The sequence below is a fragment of the Mobula hypostoma genome, chromosome 4, assembly GCF_963921235.1.
Source record: "Mobula hypostoma chromosome 4, sMobHyp1.1, whole genome shotgun sequence".
In the NCBI taxonomy this organism is placed as follows: Eukaryota; Metazoa; Chordata; class Chondrichthyes; order Myliobatiformes; family Myliobatidae; genus Mobula; species Mobula hypostoma.
In genome coordinates this window covers 122,971,400-122,988,737 of record NC_086100.1, presented here as the reverse complement: position 1 = coordinate 122,988,737, position 17,338 = coordinate 122,971,400, and the positions used below count along the sequence as shown (strand labels likewise).

Here is a 17,338-nt window from a genome sequence, read left to right as displayed (position 1 = left end):
AGGTGTTTTGATTATGGGAGCAGGAGTGTCTCACTACAGTTGTACACAAATTTGGTGAGGTGAGAGCTAGAGCACCATGTGTATTTTTGGACTCCATATCTTGGAAAGGACATACTTGCTGCAGAGAAAATGTAATGCATGTTCACCAGACTTGGTCTTGCATAGAGATTGGGTTGAAAGGTGTGTATACAACGCAGTTGAGAAGAATGAAAGGATATCTAACTGAAGCGTACACATTTTTACAGGCTATGATTGAATGATTGCACAGATTATGTCTGGTTAGGGTCACTGTCTCAGGACACAGGTTTGGATACTTAGGACTGAAATGAGGAGAAATTTCTTCACTCAGAAGGTGGTGAATCTGCAGAATTCTCCACCATCAAGGGCTACAGGCCGTATGACCAAAGTATGAAGGAAGTAGATAGATTCTTAGACACAAGATTATCAAAGAGTATTGGGAGAAAAGGTAATATAGTGCTGAGACAGAAAATTAGCCATGATTGTATCGAAGACACAACAGGTTCAAAAAGCTTAATAGCATAATTCTGGTCCCAGTTTTCTATGTTTCTATAAACGTGCGAGATGCATGATCATTGTTCCCAATTAATTGTATAGACAGAAATTGCACCAATGATTTAAATTCTATTAATGCTTTAATTGTTGTATTACGCCTCAGTTATGTTTAATCCTTTTTAATGTTTCAGTAGTTTATTTTTTAATACATTTAAGTACTTCTGAATTTTCCTACTACTGAGAAACAGTCAAAGCATTGGGCAGTTTTGATAGTTGGCAACACAGGTAACTCTTTCATATTCACCTTTGAAATAATGCAAATTTAAAAATATAAAATTTCTGAAGTTCAAAATTCAAAGTAAATTTATATCAATGTACATACAGTATATATTACCTTATCTGTATGCTACCTTGAAATTCACTTTCTTTCAGATATCTATAGGAAAAATTTTAAAAAAAATAGAATTTCACCAAAAAAAATACATAAAGAATCTTGAAGTGATTATCAATTGCCTTTATTTAAGTTGAACTTAAACAAAATGCTGTAAAGTAACAATCTATTCATTGATACCGTATAAGAAGTAATCAGGCAAGATTTGCGTATAGGCAAGATGTGATATGAGCAGAGGGAAATTTTGATCTTCGATTGTTTGACAAAAATAAGAAGCCTAGCTACCTTTCCCAAATTTAAGCCTCATTCCCCCACCACCATTCCCTTGCAGATCTGAAGATATTGGCATTCTCCAGCTTAGCTTGAGAAGGGATGTAACATTGAAACAGGTCATTTGGCTCACTGTGTTCACGCTGACCATCAAGTCCCATGGGTTGATACAAAACAATAAACTTGTACAGTTCTTTACAGTTCTGTATGGAGAAAAGTTTAAAAACAATAAACTTATACAGTTATTTACAGTTCTGTATGGATAAAGTTTGAAAGTCAGGGAATATGAGGTTCAAAAGAGATCAGAAGAAGAATCTGTTTGCTTGGGCCGAGTTGGTTGGAAATAGATACTCCTGCAACATTTAAGCGGTATCTAGATGAGTCGTTGAATCATCAGTGCTCAGAACACTCTAGACCATGGTTCCCCAATTAGTTTTCCACAAGGGCCAAATTATGTCAAGCATGCCAAGCCAAGGGCCAAAATGTCCAGGGTTTTTTTCATTGCGCCGGTAAGTTGTTTTATGGGCAGATGTTGTTGTTGCTGCTATTACCATTATTATTATTAGTAGTAGTAGTAGTAGTAATAATTTAGGCCTGGGATTCTCAAAGCCTGTGTTGTGGGTCACACAAGAAAAAAGAATGCACTCTTGAAACAAAATAAGTCCAAAACCAACCATTTAATTATGACTCTGTCATAGTCTGGTTCGTGAAGTCTATATTCCGGTTCACGGTCCAGTCCATCGACCCTTGCTCCAGGTTTTCCTTTCTACCCTGTTTCTGTCCTTGTTGAGCTAATTGAGGCAGCTGATGCTAATTGGGGCTGGCTGCATAAATACTTCCAGAGACCAGGGCGTGGTTGCTGGGTTATTCTTGTCCTTACTCCTTGTATCCCTTCCCCTGCCTTCTGTTTCCTTCCTTGAAGCCCTGCCTTGTTTTACCAGCCACCAGCCTCGCCTCAAGTCTCCAGCCTCGCCTCGCCTCAAGTCTCCAGCCTCGCCTCGCCTCAAGTCTCCAGCCTCGCCTCGCCTCGTCTCCAGCCTCGCCTCGCCTCGTCTCCAGCCTCGCCTCGCCTCGTCTCCAGCCTCGCCTCGCCTCAAGTCTCCAGCCTCGCCTCGCCTCAAGTCTCCAGCCTCGCCTCGCCTCAAGTCTCCAGCCTCCAGCCTCGCCTCGCCTCAAGTCTCCAGCCTCCAGCCTCGCCTCAAGTCTCCAGCCTCCAGCCTCGCCTCGCCTCAAGTCTCCAGCCTCCAGCCTCGCCTCGCCTCAAGTCTCCAGCCTCCAGCCTCGCCTCAAGTCTCCAGCCTCCAGCCTCGCCTCGCCTCAAGTCTCCAGCCTCGCCTTGCCTCAAGTCTCCAGCCTCCAGCCTCGCCTCGCCTCAAGTCTCCAGCCTCGCCTTGCCTCAAGTCTCCAGCCTCCAGCCTCGCCTCAAGTCTCCAGCCTCCAGCCTCACCTCGCCTCCAGCCTCACCTCAAGTCTCCAGCCTCCAGCCTCACCTCAAGCCTCCAGCCTCGCCTCGCCTCACCTCACCTCAAGCCTCCAGTCTCCTGCCAAGCCTTGCCTCGTCTCTTGCCTAGCCTCAAGCCTGAAGACTCCAGACTCTAGCCTCTTGCCAAGCCAAGTCTCTAGCCTCTTGCCAAGCCAAGTCTCTAGCCTCTAGCCTCAAGCTTCAAGCCTGTAGATTTCTGCCTCGTCCTGCCTGCCTGCCAAGCCTCATCCTTGCCTAGTTCTGGGGCCCAAGCCAGAGGCAAGACCCAGGTACTGGGTCCTTGTCCAGTCTCTGGCTTGGAGTCCAAGCCCGGGCTCCTAGCTCCCTTGCTCAGTCCTGTTCCAGGTTCCTGGTTTTCCTGTCCATGTCCTTGCCATCGCCCTGTATCCTAGTCCTGTCCCTAATACTTCAGTGTCTGTCTTGCACTTGGGTCCATTCCCAGCCACCCGGCCCATATGACAGACTCTAGCTATCAGAGCTGTCACATTGAGAATTCATCTAGGACTTAAAATACACACACACACACATTGTAAACATGGTAGTTCTCACCACTTCTCTTCCACACAGAGAGTTTTAGTAGTACTGCCTTTTCCACTGTTTCTGTTCTCTCATTTAATCTGTTTGTTCTTTTTAATTAAGCTATGTAGCATTTGAAGTATGAAGTGTAGCTATAAATGAAATTGTTGTTGTAATATTATACCACAATAAGATTGACAAATGGACAAAAATAAATTGATTCGCTCACCGATCAGTGAGATCAGTGAGAGAAGTGACAGTGACGGGGTGAGGCAATCCTTCTGAGTGGGGCCTGTATTCTGTTGTGGCAATCCTGAGGCACTGGCCAAAATGTACATTGGAGAGTCTGTTTCCGTCCTGGTTCTTGATAGAGTTCATTGAAGAAAACGATGACTCACATATGTATGTGGAGGGGAACAGTGTGAGTGGGAGCATTGCAATAGCTCTCGTGTTTTTGAATTGAGCTTGGGGAAGGAACCACGTTGATCCAAAAGTCACTCACCACAACGTCCTTGTGTTGTGCTCTGCCAGGCTCGTCACGAAATCCTTCATCACTGGATCCTCCCGCATTTCGTTCTTCTCGCAATGCTCCCGCAGACGTGGAACGTGCAACTTTCTCCTGTGAATGTCTCTCTCCAAAAGGTTCAGCTTTGACCGGAAAGCTTCAATCGCCTCGTACATGTCCGCAACAGTGTGGTTGTTGCCTTGTAATTGCAGATTACGTTGATTTAGATGAGACATGATGTCACACAAAAAAAGAATATGTGCCATCACCTTGTTGTCACTTAAAACCCTCTTAAATCCTTGGGCTTTTTGGCTCTGCAGGCTGGAGAAAAATGACACAAGCTCATCGCGCAAGTTGCACACCCTCTCCAACACACGGCCTTTGCTCAGCCAGCGAACATCATTATGCAGCAAAAGATCTTTGTGTTCCGCTGACATTTCCTCCAGCAATGCTCTGAAAAGGCGATGTTGCAGACTAGAACTCTCACGAACGAAATTTACCAGTCTCGTCACAGTATCCATCGCCTCTTTCATTTCCCCACACAGATTAGCGCACAACACTGATTTGTGAATAATGCAATGAAATGCCAAGAGTGCTGGGTTAACAGCGACAAACCTGCTTAGCAAGCCCTTGTGTTGTCCCACCATCGACGGAGCCCCATCAGTGACAACGGACGCAATTTTGCTCACATCCAAGCCATTCTTCTCAAAGAATTGTGTCAATTCGTTAAAAATTATTTCCCCGGTTGTGCACCCAGGCAGAGGAAGCAAACAAAGTAGCTCTTCCCGAAAGATCTTCCCATCAAAAAATCTTGCGAACACAGATAGCTCTTCCATATCGGTTCGGTCACAGGACGAGTCTATGGCTAGTGATATGGCTTCTGCTTTCTCCAAATCAGTGAGTAGATTGGACAAACACTCCTCCGCTAAAACTTCTATTCTTTTTGTTGCCGTGTTAGCTGGCAATGGCACCGTCTTTAATAGCTCCACAACCGTTTTCTTGGTTTCCTCATCATGACTTAAAACTTCGCCAACCATATCAATTGCACATGCTTTAATCAACCCGGCATCGCGCGCTCTACGGGGGCGTAGGCCAAGTGTACGGTGTGGGATGAGGTTAAAATAAATGAGAGCAGCGCGCGCTTTATTTACATGTTATGACAGGTGCGTTCACGTAAGTGCCAGTGGGTCGGCGCGGTCCAGACATTTGGTTCTCACGGTCCGGACTTGGCCCGCGGTCCGCCTATTGGGGTTGCCTGTTCTAGGCCAATTGATGGAAAATGGGATTCTCACAATTGAGTACTATAGTCCCAGAGACCTTCATAAATTTGTATGCTTCGGTCAAATCCCCACTCAGCCTTCTCCAATTAATGAAAATAAAGTCAGTCTATCCCGTCTCTGATCATATCTGAAACACTCTATCCCTGCCAGCGTAGTGGTGAAACTGTCTGATCTGCTGTTTATTTCCAACATTTTCTATTTTATAATATTCTGATGAAATTACTCTTCATTCTCTCCAGTGCATTCACATATTTCCTATAATATGACCTAACCAATGTTTTATGGAATTGCATCATAACCTTCCTGTTTTCATAGGCTATGATGCAGCTTCAGAAGGCAGGTATGAGAGGCATAGATAGATGAGAAAGTGCACCTTCATAACTACCTCATCTGCCTTTACTACAACTCTCAGCGATTTTTCAACTTATTCTAGAGCCCCACCACTTATCATGTATTTCCTAGCCTTATTAGTTTTCCCAAAATCTATCACCTTACATATCATTTGTCATTGTCATTGCCGTCATTAATATCGTCCTATAGCTTGAGAATTACTACCAACAGTTTTCCTTTGTTCTCTGAATGCCTTTTACATTCATATTCGAATTGCTAATGTATATAACCAAACAGTAAGGGTCCCAGCACTGATCCCTGCAGTACACCACTGATTGTATGTTTTTAATCATATAAACAACCTTCTTCCATGGACATTTGCCTTCTATTACCAAACCAAATGAGAATACAATTTACCAACTTTCCATGGATTGCATGGAAAGCACCAGTCTTCTGTTTGGGACATTATCCTGAACCTGGGCCTTAGCACTCAGATCTGCAGCTGGATTTTCAACTTCCTCACAGACAGAACCCAGGCTGTAAAAATAGGGGACAAGCTCTTCTCTACAATCACTCTGAGCACCGGTGCCACACAAGGCCGTGTACTCAGCCCCCTGCTGTACTCACTGTACATCCATGATTGTGTAGCCAAGTTTCCATCGAACTCAATATATAAGTTTGCTGATGACACAATAGTTGTAGGCCGTATCTCAGGTAATGATGAGTTTGAGTACAGAGAGGAAATTAAGAACCTGGTGGCATGGTGCGAAGACAGTAACCTATCCCTCAACGTCAGCAAGACGAAGGAATTGGTTGTTGACTTCAGAAGGAGTAGCGGACCACACGACCCAATTTACATCGGTGGTGCGCAAGTGGAACAGGTCAAAATCTTTAAGTTCCTCGGGGTCAATATCACAAATGATCTGACTTGGTCCAACCAAGCAGAGTTCACAGCCAAGAAGGCCCACCAGCGCCTTTACTTGCTGAGAAAACTATAGAAATTTGGCCTGTCCCCTAAAAACCTCACTAATTTTTATAGATGCACCGTAGAAAGCATTCTTCTAGGGTGCATCACAACCTGGTATGGAAATTGTCCTGTCCAAGACTGAAAGAAGCTGCAGAACATCGTGAACACAGCGCGGCACATCACACAAACCAATCTTCCATGTTTGGACTCACTTTACACCTCACGCTGTCGGAGTGGTGCTGCCAAGATAATCAAGGACACAGCCCACCCAGCCAAGACACTTTTCATCCCTCTTCCCTTTGGGAGAAGGCTCAGGAGCTTGAAGACTCATACGGCCAGATTTGGGAACAGCTTCTTTCCAATTGTGATAAGACTGCTGAACGGATCCTGACCCGGATCTGGGCCGTACCCTCCAAATATCTGAACCTGCCTCTCGGTTTTTTTGCACTACCTTACTTTCTGTTTTTCTATTTGCTATTTATGATTTATAATTTAATTTTTTAATATTTACTAATTTTTACTATTTTTAATATTTAATATTTGTAATCCAGGGAGCAGGAAGCGCAGAATCAAATATCACTGTGATGATTGTATGTTCTAGTATCAATTGTTTGGCAACAATAAAGTATAAAGTATCAAGAAATAAGAGTGGACCATCGGAGAAAGGGAAGGAGGAGGAGCCCTAGACAGAGGTGATAGGCAGGTGAGAAGAGGTGGGGAATAGAAGAAAAGGGGAGAGGGAGGAATATTTTTCACTGGAAGAGGAAATTGATATTCATGCCGACACGTTAGAGGCTACCCAGACGAAATAGAAGGTGTTGTCCTCCACTCTGAAGGTACCCTCATCGTGGCACAAGAGGAGGCTGTAGACCAACATGTTGGAAAGGGAATGGGAATCAAAATTAAAATGTTTAACCACTGGGAAGTTCCACTTTTGGTGGATGGAGCGGAGGTGCACAACCAAGCAGTCACCCAATTTACGACGGGTCTTAATAATGTAGAGAAGACCACATCAGGAGCACTGGCTCCAGCAGATTCACAGGTGAAGTGTTGCCTCACCTGGAAGGACTGTTTGGGACCCTGAATGGAGGTGAGGAAGGAGGTGAATGGGCAGGTGTAGCACTTTAACTGCTTTCAGGGATAAGTGTCGGGAGGGAGATTAGTAAAGAGGGATGAATGGACAAGGGAATCATGGAGCGAATAATCCCTATGGAAAGCGGAAGGGGGGAGGGAGCTATGGTGGTAAGATCCCTTTGGAGATGATGGAAGTTGAGGAGAATGATATGTTTGTTGCGGCGTCTGATGGAGTGGTAGCTGAGGGTAAGAGAAACTCTATCACTGTTAAGGTGGTGGAAAGATGGAGAGAGTGTGGGTGTTCATAATATCATAATAAGATGTCACACTTTGCCATGCTTGATGTAACTGTAACAGTGTAACATATCCTGCATAAGGTTATCTGCTTGAACAATATCCCATCAATGAACCAAATATTCACATCTGACATCACTAGTACACCTGACAGTTTTCTGTATATTGTAGAAGTGTAGTTGTTAGAATGACCCAGAACAATCCAGATGTCCAGTACTATTTGTGTGGAATCTGCAAATCCTCACATCCCAAAGGTGTGCAAATTGACAAGATAATTCGTCATTGTAAATTATCCCTTGTATAGGTGACTGGTAGAATCTGGGATGGACATGGTGGGAATGTGTGGAGAATAAAGTGCAGAAAAAGTTGGTAAGAGACGGGGATTTCTCAGTGAACAGGCAAAGACAATATAAGCTTCCTCTGTTATCAGGAAATATGGTAATTTGATCTCCCTTTGCTCCAAATGCTGGAATTGAGAGGAATTAAAGCACTTCAATAGTAAGTCACATGCCATTCCAACATGGAGATATTTTGAAATTCATTCAACAGGGCTGAATCTGTAACCTGAAATTTCAGGTCATAGATTCTGGAGGGAACAAGTAATTAAAAGGAGAAAACCTGGCATCAGTTTTGTAATGTAATTGGAGAAAGGCACAATGACTAAAAAAATTCTCTTCTGAGTTACAGTCATTATTGGAGTCCTTCATTTGCCAAGTGCCACAGACTTTTGTTGTAGCCATACAAAATCTTGATACCTAAATAAGCCTTTGAATTGTAGGTCTGAATCTCAGAGTCCCATATTGAACTGAAAAATAGTTCTGGTGAGTGCCAGAAGATAATATAGAATTGCCCACAATTGTAAAAGGCACCAAAACTGTCTGAAAAATTATCTCCTCTTCAATGTCCTTTATTCACAGGCACGAATAAAATAATCTGATTTTCATAATTTAATCTCAGCACATCAGCAGCACACCAGCATGAAGGAGAAAGGTAACTAGTCTTGCGGTTTCCACTGTAATCTTTCCCACTTGATTAGTCTCTCGCAGAGGCATTTGCATTAGATTTAGTACTAGCTGGCTAGGCACATAGTTGGCATGGACTTGACGTGCTGAAGAGCCTGTATCCATGTTGTATTGCTCTATGACTGAGAAGCAGATCCTCTATACTTGGGTCTTAATTTCATTTGCAGACCTTTTGGTAACCTGAACTCAGGCAGAGGTGGTATGTGCTGGAAAAGCTATAAATACACTCAGTGGCCAATTTAATATGTACCTCTTGCACCTAATATGTAGTGGCCATAAAGTGCATGTTCATGGTATTCTGCTGCTGTAGCCAATCCACTTCAAGTTCCGATGTATTGTGTATTCAGAAATCCTCTTCTGTTGTAACGTATGTTTATTTGAGTTACTGTCATCTTCCTGTCAAGTTGGACCAGTCTGGCCATTCTCCTCTGACCTCTCTCATTAACAAGGCATTTTCACCCACAGAATTGCCACTCACTGGATTTAGTTTTTTGTTTTTCTCACCATTCCCTGTAAACTCTGGCGACTGTTGTGCGTGAAAATTGCAGGAATTCAGCAGTTTCTGAGATACTCAAACCACCCTGTCTGACACCAACAATCTTTCCCCGGTCAAAGTCACTTAGATCACTTTCCTTGCCCATTCTACTGTTTGGCCTCAACAACAACTGAACCTCTTGACTATGTCTGTATGGTTTATGCATTGAGTTGATTGGCTGATTAGATATTTATTCATTGGCAGGTGTACAGGTGTACCTAATGAAATGGCCATCGAGTGTATTTTACCTGCTGATGCTGAATAAGAACAATTTAGATAACCCATGCAATACAATTATATCCATACTGCTTGAACTACAGGTCAAAAACAACTCCACTGATTTCATTAATAACAGCTTTAAATGTAAATTGATGTCTTCTACCAGACTTCAGTTTCAGGATAAAATTTTGTAGTGTTTTATTTCATGCCATTAAGTAGTGGAATAAAATCTATTATATGCTGGTTTGCACTTGGACTGTGCAGGAAATAAGCTATAAAAGATAAGTGGCTTTCTGTGAGTTAATGATTACCTATGCTTTTATACAGAGATGACATGAGTAATGTTGAAACATACAATGATTTACATATGATTAATTAATACATAGTTCTCTATTCTCAACCAAAACAAAGTGTTGTCAACTGTTCCCATGAAGGAAATATTCTTTAAAGAATTTAGAAAGCAATTTAAAAAGAATGCAGTACTGTACCCACAACAGCAACTTAAAAGCTGTGATACGACTCTCCAAGGATCCTTGAAAATAAAACTCATACTCTGTACTTGTACTCTACCTCATACTTCATATTTTTAAATAATGCTCTGAAATTTCCATTAAATATCATAGAAATACAAAGCTACATCAATGTTTTGTGGATTTTCTTAATCTGGCTTGTGATTTTTTTTAAATTCCACTTGTAATTTTTGTTTAGGTTTCTTCACGGTGTTTTTAGCATTCAGAGACTTCTGTTCATGTTTGCTGTCTTTCATATTCTGGAAATATTAATCTGAATAAACGTAATGTCAATTACCTGGAAAATCAACCTGTAGTTAATTGTCATAAAAAAATGTTTTTGCATTCAAAGTGAATAGTGTGGGCTAAGAAAAATTAGGGTACTTGCATGTTTTGAGAACTTTTTTAAAAAGATACTATAGTCTTTACGAAAGTGAAATGGAGGTAGAAAAATAAGTAAAGTAAGAAAAACAGAGTAAGATTTTTTTTTATTTTTAAGTAAATAATTTGATTAGGGCTGCATTTTCGCTCCAGAAAGAAACTGGCAGAATGTTTGAAAGAAGAGTGAACATGGTCCCAGCTGGAGGTTGCTTCCTCTTCTGAACTGCAGGTCCACTTTTCCATTAATGCCCGTGCTACCGCGATGGTAACTCAGAATCTAATGACACTCAAATGGAAAAGGAAGAGGTTATTACAGGAAGTTGCTTTCCACAGAGAAGCAGCATAAAGTTGTAGTTATTTGTGGCTCCCATGCTGAAAAAAGACATATGTTGGCTCTAACCTAATGGTGCTCATTTTCATTGAGAATATATATATATATTGATAAGTCAGCAGTCTAGATTTTGCCAACATTTATACATGGATCAGGTTCTATGCAACAAGTCAGCTGCGTGGTACTTGCGTTTTGTGGGCTGTCCTGCCTGCGAGATCCCAAAGATCGTAATTAGGGCACATGGGCACATTTACAGCTGCCTGAATGTCACATATTATATTCGTTGGAGAAGTTATACTGGTGGCAGGAATACATGCCATAGCATTATCAGCTTTGTGTTAATTATTCAATTTATGGTTATTTGTTTTTTTTTGGAGTCTCCATTTCTCATTTCAGAATACTCCAATGCTACAATTATTGTATTGACCTTACACAGAATAGCCATGGATAACAGCGAAGAAGGCCTTCTCACCTATTGAAACTCTAAAGTACATACAGACTGCTTGTATGATAGGTAGTATTTAATACCTCACAAGCAAAAAGAACGGACAGAAGAGTGGTCATGACCTTGAGAAACAATCTTCTGATTTCAGCCAAATTAGTCATCCTATTTGTCAATCATGAACACAAACACCAATCTCACCAATCTTGTCATATCAAAATTCAATTGCTTCATCTACTATTTACAAATATCATGCTCACTTATCTAATACCAAATCCATATGAAATTTATCAGACATAATGTTAGTAATGCAAATTCATGTTGGCTGTCTTTTATGATCCCTGGTATTTCGATGGAATGTAGTCTTCATCATAGTCTGAACTTCAGTAGTTTCTGAAAAAAGGCTTGATATATGAAGAAGAGTAGAATGAGATATCCAAAAGCAAAATACTGCAGATGTTGACAGTTGTAAGTATAAGCAAAATATTCTGGAAATACTCAGCACTTCAGACTGCACCTTTGACAAGAGAAAAAGAATTAATGTTACTAATCAATCATTCAACAATTCAACAAGGAGATAGAATTAGATGTTGAAAATATCTGAAATTTATTGGGTAATGTACAATGAAGAAATTGGAAAAGAACAAGAACTTTAGTTGCAAAGAAGTCTCATGTGGCGATTCCTCCAGCCACTGCCACATCATAGCCTTTGATCTGACATTTCCCAAGGTGGGCAAAATTTTGTCTTCAAGTAGTTTGAAAGTGGACAGATGGGTTCTTTTGTGGCGTACTGTTAAATCATATTGTGGGCAAACTTATATTGCAAGCAAGAAAGCTGTGCATTTTTGAGTATCACAAGAGAGAAAGTTGCTGTCATAACAGAATAGCAATGAGAAGTTTGAACATTATGACTAAGTGAGCATCTAATCATGCTGTCTAAGAACAAGAAGAAAAAGGGGATTTAATGGAGTGTTTTGTAGTGATTATATTAGTACTGAGTTTTGGGAAGGCAGTGTTGAAAGTGCTGTGAATGCTATAGCTAATGATACTGTGAGCGATGTAACTTTGATCAGTAAGTATTCTGGTCGTCTTCTTGCCTTGACTGTAGTTTTTTCCTTCTCTCTTCTTAAGGCATTGCTTTTGATATTGATGAATTCTGTAACTTGTAACAGTCAGTTCTGAAGGTGCTGGGGGCTTCATGCTAATTGGGAGAGAAGAGTATTCTTGTGTGCTTTTCTAGTGTCTCAACCAGAGTTCCTAGTGCAGGAGCCTTGGTGCTCAAATGCTCTCATGCAATCATTTCTCCTTCAAGTTTTTCTACAGTTTTTACAGCTGGTTTGGTGGATGTTGATTCCAGTGGCAGATGATGTAACTTCTTAACATAAGAATTCTGGTGCATGAACAGGTCCCACACAAACATGCCAAGAGGGTGAGTTAGTTTTGAAGAAAACTAGACAGCCCTACCTTGTTGCATTCCTTATTTGTCTTCACAACTGTTTCAGTTCCAGTATCTTTTGTCTGATCTGCTGTTGGAGACTTTAGGGAGTTAGACTACATATGAGGCCTGTTCGTTGTAAGTGGACTTGTCAGGAATATGAACATCCTTTTGACATTTTCCTCATATTCATTACAACGTGTCTCTGTATGAATAGGTCACAGTCTGAGATTATGTAAAAAAATACAATGGATTAAAGGCTCTTCATAGCTTCTGTTAATTTACTTAGGTCACCGCAATAATCTTAATTCATCCTTGTTGAAAGCATAAAAAATGTGTATACAAAGGTCATATATAACTAAGTTATTGCAGGTCATTTGTAATAATTCTATTCATCAGTACCAGAGGCTCACTTACTCAGATAGCAATGAATACTTTCTAGAGCAATGTGAAAATGGTTGATTATGAATAAGAATAATTGATTATGATGGTTGTCTTTTAACTCCAGCTTTTTCTAAGTAATTTCTGTCTCTTTCTCTCAGTACTTACAAACATATTTGGAGCTGTCTAGTTCTATGGATGATGATGTTGGCTTAGGCAAAGCCTATGAAGCTCTGGCCATGGCCTTAGTAAGGTATGTTGTATTTGGCTATCACAAACTCATTCAGCTGCAAAAAACAAATTGATACAGATGTGTTCCCAAACATTACAAAGTGATAAAATCTGAAACATTTCCCATTTTAAATGATGCTTTCATAAAGTTATCCATATATTTTAAAGCACAACTCAAAATATACAAAATATGAGGCACAGAGTATAGCAAAAATCTAACTGATATATCTATTCCTGTCAATGTATTTTATGTGTAAGGTTAGGTATCAAAATGTTACAAACTCCAAAACTATTTTTGGTTTCACTTTTATAAACATGCTTTAATTTAAAAGTAATTTCTCATTATCTTAGCATCCTGTCTATTTTCTTGGTCAGCCAGAGATGATTAAATGCATTCCCACAGGGAGCAGGTGTGTTTTTTTTCTGTTACAAATGTTTCTACAGTATCACAACTCCAGCATTATATATACTGAATTTATATTAAATGCAATTCAACAGTCCAGTAAGCATCGGAATTTATTAAATTAAACTGGTTCTTTCCTAGATTAAATTTTGGAAATGACCAAAGAAAAAAATTTTAATTGAAAGTGTTTACATTAATTCATGAAATGAAGGAAGTCGTTTAAATTTCCACCTGTCACCAGTCCCATTTTCTTCTTGCTAAAAGCTTTGCTCCTCAAACTTGGTGGCACAATTGGTAACCCCCCAGAGTGACTGTTTTCATCTCTGCTATATTTGATTTCTCCACACTGAACAAATGATTAAGTTTTCATGCATTGGTTCAGCCAAAATCTGTGTTCACTCAACCACATCCTTTATTGATTACTTCTTCTGCAAACAGTAGGCTGTGTGTGATGTACATAATTGGACAGTTGTCAGGGGATAAGGGTGTTAAGAGTCCTGTTTCTCCAGCTAGAAATTGGAAACACCTTGATATACAAATAGAGTATGCCCATCTCTCCTCAGTATTGAGACTAAGGAAATCAGTTTTTGGAAAAATAAATTAACTCTTTAAGGCCTCCAATGGCATTTTCTTAAAGCACATTTTTTTCATTAAAATGCGTAGCACTTCATGGTTATCACAAATGTATAGCTAAGCATAACTGCAAACTACAGAAGGCATTGAGGAAAGAAATTTCTAAATGCATTTGAATATACATGCAAGTTTTTGTAAATTTAGTAAGTGCAAAATAGGAAAAATTAATATACTGAGTTATTTCCATGAATAATGAAAATAAATAACGTCTTCATGCAACAGAGCACTTTGAAAAACATGATTTTCTTCTATATGTTTGAAGTTATTTTGTTTCCTTAAGCACATAGAAAATGCAGCCTAGCCAAATATTTGGACACTAACACTAGCAGCTACAATGAAGTGTGCAAATATATTTTAAAAACAAAGGCACCACACTGTTGCAGATGTTATCTTGAAGATTAACTGTAAATGATGTTGATGAAAAATAATATTTTACAGGATTACAATCTCGACCAATTGATAACAGAAGAAAATGTGATCTATGTTCAGCATTCATCAAATCATATTAATCATTGTTCTTTCTACATTGGTAATAATTATGCAGGGAAAAGATTTTCTGCTTCACTGTATCTTTACTGTGAAGTGTACCAACCCATCATTCCAGAGGACTGGAAAATTGCAAATGTCACTCTCCTTTTTAAGAAGGGAGAGAGGCCAAAGACAGAAAATTTTAGGTCAGTTAGCCTGACTTCAGTGGTTGGGAAGATGTTAGAGTGTATTATTAATGATGAGGTTTCGGGGTACTAGGAGGTACGTGGAAAAATAGGCCCTAGTCAACATGATTTCCTTAAGGTGAAATCTTACTTGACTAATCTGTTGGAATTATTTAACTAAATAATAAGCAGGGTAAACAAAGAAGAATCAGTTGATGTTGTTTACTTCGATGTTCAGAAGGCCTTTGACAAGGTGCTGCACATGAATCTGCTGAATAAGGTAACAGCTCATGATATTACAGGAAAGGTACTACGTTGATAGAAGATTGGCTGACTGGAAGGAAACATAGTGTGCAAATCAAGGGGACTTTTCTGGTTGGCTGCCAGTTGCTAGTGACGTTCCACAGGATTGATCTTGGGCCAGTTCCTTTTCGCTATATGTCAATGATTTGGATGACAAAATTGATGGCTTTGTGGCCAAGTTTGCAAATGATACAAAGATAGGTGGAGATCAGGTAGTGTTGAGGAAGAAGGGAGTCTGCAGAAGGACTTAGACAGATTAGGAGTGTGGATAAAGTAGCAGGTGGAATGCAGTGTAGGAAAGTGTATGGACAGGCAATATGGTAGAAGGAATAAAGGCATAGACAGTTTTCTAAATGGGGAATGAATTCAGAAATTGGAGCTGCAAAGGAACTTGGGTTCCCTAAAGGTTAACCTGCAGGTTGAGTATTTTAAAGCCTCAGCATGACATCCTTGCTTTTATATTCTAGTCCTCTTGAAATGTATGCTAACATTGCATTTGCTTTTCCTACCTCCGACTCAAGTTCAAGTTTAATTATCATTCAACCATACACATGTATACAGTTTTTCTGATTAGCTGTAAGTGTACTTACTAAGTTCATCCGTGATTACTAACTCTCCAGCGTCATTTTGCAGTGGTCCAATATCCACTTTCACCTCTCCTTTACTCTTTAGGTATATAAAAAATCTTTTGGTATCCTTTTTTGTATTATTGGCTAGTTTACCTTAATGGTGCATCCTTTCTCTCCTTATGGGTTTCCCTTTGCCTTTTCATGGTATTTAAAAGCTTCCCAATCCTCTAACTTCCCACTAAGTGTGTGACATCATACACACTACCATCGTCGGACACCCAGACTCAACACCTCAACAGTTTCATTGTATTATCAGGAGATTTCAACCATGTTTCTCTCTCGACAACCCTACACACCTTCAATCAGTTTGTCACGTGTCATACAAGAGAAAGTAAGACACTGGATCTCTTGCATGCAAATGTTAAAGATGCATACAGCTCCACAGTTCTCCCCCCACTTGGAAGATCAGATCACAACCTAGTTCACCTCACGCCCTTGTATAAGCCCAAAGTACAGTCACAGCTAGTTACCAATAAGAAAGTAAAGAAATGGTTTTCGAAGGCCATCAATGCCTTGAAGGGCTGCTTTGAGTTTACTGACTGGAATGTGCTTTGTGAACCATATGGGGAGTACATTAACAGACTTACTGATTGCATCACTCGCGACATCAACTTCTGTGTGGACACTGTAATACCATCAAGATCTGTTTGCTGCTTCCCAAACGACGAACCATGGGTCACCAGTGATTTGAGAGCTCTTCCCAACCACAAAAAGAGAGCCTTTAGATCAGGAGACATGGAGGATTTGATACGTGCACAGAGGGAGCTAATGGAGAAGATCAAGGTGGCTAGAGAGAAATACAGGAGAGAGCTGGAGAGCAAACTTAAGCAGAGTAGCACACGGGAGGTGTGGAGAGGCATGAAGAATATCACGGGTTTCAATCACCCTAGCTGTAAAGCCTTGGAAGGCACCTGTAAATGGGCTAATGGGTTTAACCAATCTTCAATAGGTTTGACAATTGCCCTCCTGTTCACACCCCCCTCAGCACACGGGCCCAATGCTCCCTCAGCACCAACGCCTCCCCTCCCCCCTCCAGTTCAACATGTGGATGAGCAACACAGGCTACTACTGTCTACACCCACTCCTTCCCCTGCACCTACCATCCACACTCCACATACCAACTGCTATTGTCCTGATCTTCACCTCCCCACTCATCATAGACTAACCTTCACTACTGAGCAGGTTAGAAGGGCTCTGAGGAAACTCAGACGTGACGATGCATCGGGACCAGATGGTGTGAGCACCAAGATCCTGAAGGAGTGTGCAGAGCAGCTGTGTGGAGTTCTCCAGCAGATTTTCAATCTGAGTCTCAGCCTGGAAATGGTCCCGACTGTGTGGAAAACATCAAGTGTGGTCCCAGTACCCAAGAAGGGCCACCCAAAAGTCTTGAATGACTACCATCCAGTGGCCTTGACCTCATGCATCATGAAGACCCTGGAGATGCTGATTCTGGCTCACCTCTGACTCCTGGTGAGAGCAGCACCCAATTCCCTGCAGTTGCCTACCAGGAGCACATCAGAATTGCCAATGCTGTCATCTACCTGCTGAATAGAGCCTACTCCCACCTAGATAAGCAGGGCAGCACTGCGAGGATCATGTTGTTTGATT

The 17,338-nt window shown here is 40.8% G+C and overlaps 1 protein-coding gene across 6 annotated transcripts in view; it reads left to right on the top strand.

The window, feature by feature from the left end:
* The window catches only part of ttc29 (tetratricopeptide repeat domain 29), a 374,025-nt gene that overhangs the window by 196,963 nt on the left and 159,724 nt on the right, over nt 1-17,338 (top strand). For all 6 annotated transcript variants that reach the window (XM_063045042.1, XM_063045046.1, XM_063045041.1 and 3 more), the window contains exon 8: nt 13,040-13,131. In XM_063045042.1, coding sequence (XP_062901112.1) covers nt 13,040-13,131 — 92 coding nt within the window. The remainder of the gene's footprint in view (nt 1-13,039; nt 13,132-17,338) is intronic.